A 6,385-nucleotide genomic window follows, 5' to 3' on the forward strand; every position below is an offset into this window, starting at 1 on the left:
CAAGCCATTCTCCACCCAGCCTGTATTTGTGCTTGGGATTGCCCCTACCCAGGTGCCGGACCTTGCCCTTGGTCTTATTGAACTTCATGAGGTTGGCATGGGCCCACTTCTCCAGCCTGTCCAGGTCCCTCTGGATGGCATCCCTTCCTTCCAGTGTGTCAACTGCACCACACAGCTTGGTGTCAGCAAACTTGCTGAGGGTGCACTGTAGCCCACTGTCCATGTCATCAACAAAGATGTTAAACAATGCTGGTCCCAATACCGACCCCTGAGGAACACCAGTTGTTATTAGTCTCCACTTGGAAATCAAGCTGTTGACCATAACATTTTGAGAGCGACCATCCAGCCAATTCCTTATACACTGAGTGGTCCATCTGCCAAGTCCATGCCTCTATAATTTAGAGACGAGGATGTCATGTGGGACAGTGTCAAATGTTTTGCACAAGTCCAAGTAGATTATGTCAGTTGTTCTTCCCTTATCCACCAACGCTGTAACCCCATCGTAGAAGGCCACTCAATTATTTGCCCTTAGTGAATCCCTGTTGGCTGTCATCAATCACCTTCTTGTTTTCCATGTGCCTTAGCATAGTATCCAGGAGGATCTACTCCATCATCTTGCTGAACACAGAAGTGAGACTGACTGGCTTGTAATTTCCCAGGCCTTCCTTTTTTTTTTTCTTTCTTAAAATGGAGGTTATATTTCCCTTTTTCTATTCAGTGGGAATTTCACCAAAGTGCTATGACTTCTCAAATATGATGGACATTGGCTTAACAATTTCATCCACCAGTTCCCTCAGGACCCACAGATGCATCTCATCAGGTCCCACAGACTTGTGCACCTTCAGGTTCTTTAGATGGTCTCGAACCTGATCTTCCCCTGCAGTGGGCAGATCTTCCTTCTCCCAGTCCCTGCCTTTGCCTTCTGCAATTTGGGCCGTGTGGCTTGAGCACTTGCCAGTGAAGACTGAAGCAAAAAAGTCATTGAGTACCTCAGCCTTCTCCATATCCCAGGTAACCAGGTCTCCTGTTTCGTTCCAGAGGGGGCCACAGTTTTCCTAGTCTTTCTTTTACCACTGACATACCTATAGAAGCTTTTCTTGTTGCCCTTAATGTCCCTGGCCAGATTTAATTCTATCAGGGCTTTAGCTTTCTTAACCTGATCCCTGGATGCTCAGACAACTTCTCTGTATTCCTCCCAGGCTACCTGTCCTCGATTCCACCCTCTGTAGGCTTCCTTTTTGTGTTTGAGTTTGACCAGGAGCTCCTTGTTCATCCATGCAGGCCTCTTGACACTTTTGCCTGACTAACCAGCTTTCTTGGCCTTTCTTCCCTCTAGGGCTTTATCCCATGGTACTCTACCAAGCAGATCCCTGAAGAGGCCAAAGTCAGTTCTCCTGAAGTCCAGGGTAGCAAGCTTGCTTTGTGCCCCCCTCACTGCCCTAAGGATTTTGAACTCCACCGTTTCATGGTCACTGCAGGAAAAGCTGCCCTTGAGCTTCACATTCCCTGCTAGCCCCTCCTTGTTAGTGAGAACAAGGTTCAGCATAGCACCTCTCCTTGTTGGTTCTTCTATCACTTGGAAAAGGAAGTTGTCATCAGTGCATTTCAGGAACCTCCTGGGTTTCTTATGCCCTGCTGTGTTCTCTTTCTAACATATATTAGGGTGGTTAAAGTCCCCTATGAGGACCAGGGCTTGTGTACGTGAGGCTACTCCTATCTCTCTTCAAAGGGCCTCATCTGCTCTGTCTTCCTGGTTGGGTGGCCTGTAGCAGACCCCCTCTATAATGTCCCCTGTCCCTGCCCTCCCTTTAACCCTGACCCATAAGCTCTCTGTCAACTCCTCATCCATCCCCAGGCAGAGCTCCATGCACTCCAGCTGGTCACTGACACAGAGGGCAACACCTCCTCCTTGTCCCCCCTGCCTGTCCTTCCTAATGGAGCCTGTATTCTTCCATTCCGACACTCCAGTCATAGGAACCATCCCACCACATCTCTGTGATGCCAATAAGATCATAGCCCTGCAGGCATGCACATGTCTCCAACTCCCCTTGTTTATTCCCCCATACGTGCGTTTGCATAGAGGCATTTAAGTTGTGCTCCATGAAGATGACTTACTGGCTGGAGTGGCTGGAATTCCTTTGAGGTATTTCACCTGTGTTTCCCTGTTGGCTCTATTACCTCAGGAGCACCTGGCTCATCTGTGTAAGCCTTCAAGCGTGCTGCAGTGTATCCAGCACATCTCAGACCGACAGGCTGAGGGCCCTCGCTAGCACCCCGACCCTCTAACCTTGGCCTGTCATCCCACAGCTTGTCACAGGGAAGCCTGATATTATCCCCTTCCCCCTTCAAATCTAAAGCCCTGTAAAAGAGCCCCACAGGCTCCTGAGCAAAGATCCTCTTCCCTCTTTGAAGTAAGCCTGGTGCCATGTGGGCCATCCCCTTGTGTTACAATAGCCAGGTTCTACTTTAGCATGCCAAATAAATGCTAAATATGTCTAATAAAACTGTCACCACCACCCCAGCAAACCTGTTTACTTCACTAGCAATGCCAAGATTGTTCATATTAACTATATCTGAAATAGAAAAATGCTTAATTATGGGGCTTACCAAGTGCAATGGAATATATATGTTATGTTGCATTTATTGGGTAAACTTACAATTTTAACACATCTGAAAAATATTCTAATAAACTTCATTATCACTGAAACAGTTCCTGGCACAAAAAAAACCCCAACAAACCCTTACTAAAGAATTTTAGGAATTTTACATTTTAAAAAGTTTATCTATTAAACTTTAAACCTTCTATTTGGAATGACTGCTTTACAGGGAAGTATTCAGTCAACTTAAGACAAACAAGCAGCCCTTTCCTCACCTACAGAAAGAAACCTCGCCTTTGGGGTAAAATAAAGTGCAAATGGAGAGAACGCTTTCAGGAACTATCTTCATCTTCACTGATAATCTCCAAATGATTTTATAATTCTCACATTCTATCAGAGGTATTGCACATTCATTATCTGCATTAGAAGGTGCTAAAAGTGATGTACAGTTTACTGTTTTTGCAGATATTTTTGATTACTCAGTGTACTAGACATTTGTGCCCTGTAACAGAAAATGTTACTTGTCAATTTTCAATTATTCCTATTGATACCTCCCCTACTATTTCTGTTAAAGAAGCACAAGCTTTTTCCTGTTGCCTGCAGGGGAAGGAAAGTGGACAAATATAGAGACTTTACTCTCTTTCTCCAACTCCTCATAGGGTTACTCATGGAATGTGACTAATTTTCCTAAATATTTCACAAGTGTGCAGAAATACCTTTCTTAATGTTCTGGGCCAAACCTTTTATAAAACAAGTTTGAACTAAATGTGAGTAAAATGCATTTTTTTTCTGGACTGACTTTTTTTCTTCTTTTAAAATAAAATACAGAATGCTATATACTTTAAAAAAATACATACTCAGTAACGGATGAAACATTTTGTCTAACATTTTATTAAAATAGTTGGTCTGAAGCAGACACCTGGCAAGGAGAATTTCTACCCAAACAATTAAGCTCTGCAAAAATGAAACAGGGTGTCACGCTGGTAAGTGGCAACCATCAAAGAACACGATCCCACCACTCCATTCCTCACCTCACTCCCCATACATGTACACTTACAACTGGAACAGTTTCACCTAGAATTTACTACTATGCGGATCACATTTTTAAGTTACTGTACTCCTTCTTCAGATGTAAATCTTCATCACTTACAAGTTTACTTCAAACTTGTGAGTAATATCTCATGAAAATTATGTTAACTGGATTGTCTTCCCATTATTATTTTCAAAAGCTAGCATTCTGACAAGGTATTTTAGAAATTCTTACCATCCTCGGTCCTTGGTTGCTGAGGAAACATGTAATTAGTAAGCACCGTCTTCTGTGTGTCAGGGTCAGCTTCTCTTTGAAGAGGTATAAGTGGTTTAGACTAAGAAGCAAATGAAAGAAGGGTATGTTAAGAGACCATATATGAAAAAAATTAAACATGATCTACATATGTCCTGGTCTGAGCTAAATAGAACTAATTTTCTATTTAGTGATTTTACTTTTCAGCTCAGTCTCTTTTAAGTGGCTGAACTTGCTGAAAACTAGCAGTATGTTTTCCTCAGACTGTGTACTGATAAGCTCAAGGACAAGTGTCTCACCATGGGTGCCGTGTCTGCAGCTATGGGGGGGGGAGAAGCGGACCCAAAGTTGACCAACTAGGTATTCCATCCCACATACGTCATAGTCGGTATAAAGCCGAGGGATCACAAGGGTCTCAACCCTCCTTCCATCTTGGAGCCCTTCCATCTTGGAGCCCTTCCATCTTGGACCCTTCCATCCGTCTCGATCATGCAATGGCTGAAGTCTGAGCAGAATCCTGCTCGTTCGTCTGCCTCTGATCCTGATTTGTGTGTTCCTGAATCCTGCTCCCACCTGCTGCTGAGTTCGATCTGGGATTTTTCTAGTGCCCTGCTCCGCAGAGCCTCTGGTGACGTATACATTATTGGGGGGAGGGTGGGGGGAGGGTTTTATATTGGTTTTGTATATATTTGTAGATATTTGTATATATTTCATTATTTTCCTATTTACATTATTATCCTGTAGTATTAGTATTATTTTTTTATTAAACCTGTTAGTTTTATTTTCCAACCCATAAAGTCTCTCTCTTATTTCTCTTTTCTCTTCCCTTCTGGGGAGGGGAGAGGGGTTAATAGAGAGCGTCTGTCCAGGATTTAGTGACTGGCCCAGCCCTAAACCACAACAGCATATCATAGAGCATATCTGTCCCATTACTATGCAGATTGATCTTGCCTTATATTAAACCATTTCTTCTCTGAATAATTTTCACAAAATGAAGTTATTAACATGTCTGTCTTTGATGACTGTCTTTGACCAAGAACTGAAACTTGGTAACAGCTTTAAGAGAAGCACAAAACACTGGATATTCTAAGAGTAACCCAGTTTCTTGCTAGGACTTATTACTGTCAGATATATTTATCCATTTAAAGCTGTGGACAATCATATATAGAGAAAAATTTTGTACTCAATTTTTTATATTCATACCAGATTGAATATCCCCCACCCCTTGCAAAAAAGGGCAGGAGATTCTTGAAATTATTATATAAGTAAAAGTACTTTTATTATACTACACCTGAGGCTAGAGGATTTCTGGCAGCCCTGTACACCTTAATGCCTTTCAGGAAATCAGCATAGTACAGAGGGCTTCAACACACAGGAAAAATACAAGCCACAATTGCATGAATTGCTTCTCAATAGCTTGAAACTTGGATAGTCACAGAGTTCAAAGGTGGGACAAGAAACCCAGCACAAAAAAAAAAAAAAAGGCAGGACACTGTTTCTCCAATGGTATATCTGTGGAAGAAACAGTGTACTACACATTCAAGTACTAGCTTATCAAGAATCACGTTTCCTGTGTATACAAGCTTGAATTAAGAAAAAACAAAAACAAAAAAAACCAACATTTGTTAAATTGCATTTCCTAATGGCACAAAACATTGCCAGAAATTTGAGTGTCTCCAAAGTCAGGTAGGCACAGCGTTGTTTGTTTTAGGAGAACTGACACAGTAATAATGTCAAGAAAGTACCTGATGCATATACACGGTATCATGTCTCATTATTTAAGAGATGGCTCTGTATTTGTCAGTACTAAAAGGAATAAAGTCAACATAATTAATTTTTAAAAACTTGACCTGATTGTCTGATAGCCACATAGCAGTGAGCTGCTGCAGTTTTGTAAAGGTAAATGGCAAATTCTTCAGTCTGTAAATCACAACAAAAAGAGTTTATGTAAGTACACTCATCAATACTGTTAAGAAACAATGTTGCATTAGCCTGTAAAATGCTTAAAAAGACATTTACAGATACAGCAAAAAGAATAAACCATTGACAGCTGAAAGGCAACAGCTTTTATTTTAGATCCAAAGCTATATTCAGAATTAAAAAAAAAACCACCACATTTCCACCCAGTTTAGAAAGCAAATTTTTAAAATGAGACAATGTAACTTTAATTTAACTCAGTTAATGACCTGAATACAATTTTGAAGACAATCATTGGCATTGTGTGTAAATCAACTTATCAACTTAAAATCAAGGCTATTTTCATACTTTATTCTGAATCTTCAGCAATTTTATCCTTCAATACACATTCACTCCATTAAGAAAAAAAGTGCTACACCTGAAAAAAGTGCTGTTTTTCCAAAAAAAAATGTATGGAAATGGGGCTGCCCTGGTAAATAAAAGCTGTGGCATTAATGGATAAATCGGGCTAAATGGAATAAAGAGAAGCTGAACTGGTAGAACAGGATGGAGAGCTCAGACTTATCTGTCCTAATACGCTGAAATTCTA

At 41.1% G+C, this 6,385-nt stretch overlaps 1 protein-coding gene across 1 annotated transcript in view; it reads right to left on the reverse strand.

Moving 5' to 3' along the window:
• Window positions 1–5,799, reverse strand: part of LOC104542104 (protein LAP2-like) — a gene marked incomplete at its 5' end in the record, with an annotated part of 15,207 nt that extends 9,408 nt beyond the window's left edge. The window contains 2 exon segments of the mRNA XM_010186316.1: window positions 3,862–3,961; window positions 5,730–5,799. Of these exon segments, the coding sequence (XP_010184618.1) occupies window positions 3,862–3,961; window positions 5,730–5,799 (170 nt within the window).
• Between the last annotated feature and the right edge of the window lie 586 nt (window positions 5,800–6,385).

The sequence above is a fragment of the Mesitornis unicolor genome, unplaced genomic scaffold, assembly GCF_000695765.1.
Source record: "Mesitornis unicolor isolate BGI_N332 unplaced genomic scaffold, ASM69576v1 scaffold5966, whole genome shotgun sequence".
Taxonomy (NCBI): Eukaryota; Metazoa; Chordata; class Aves; order Mesitornithiformes; family Mesitornithidae; genus Mesitornis; species Mesitornis unicolor.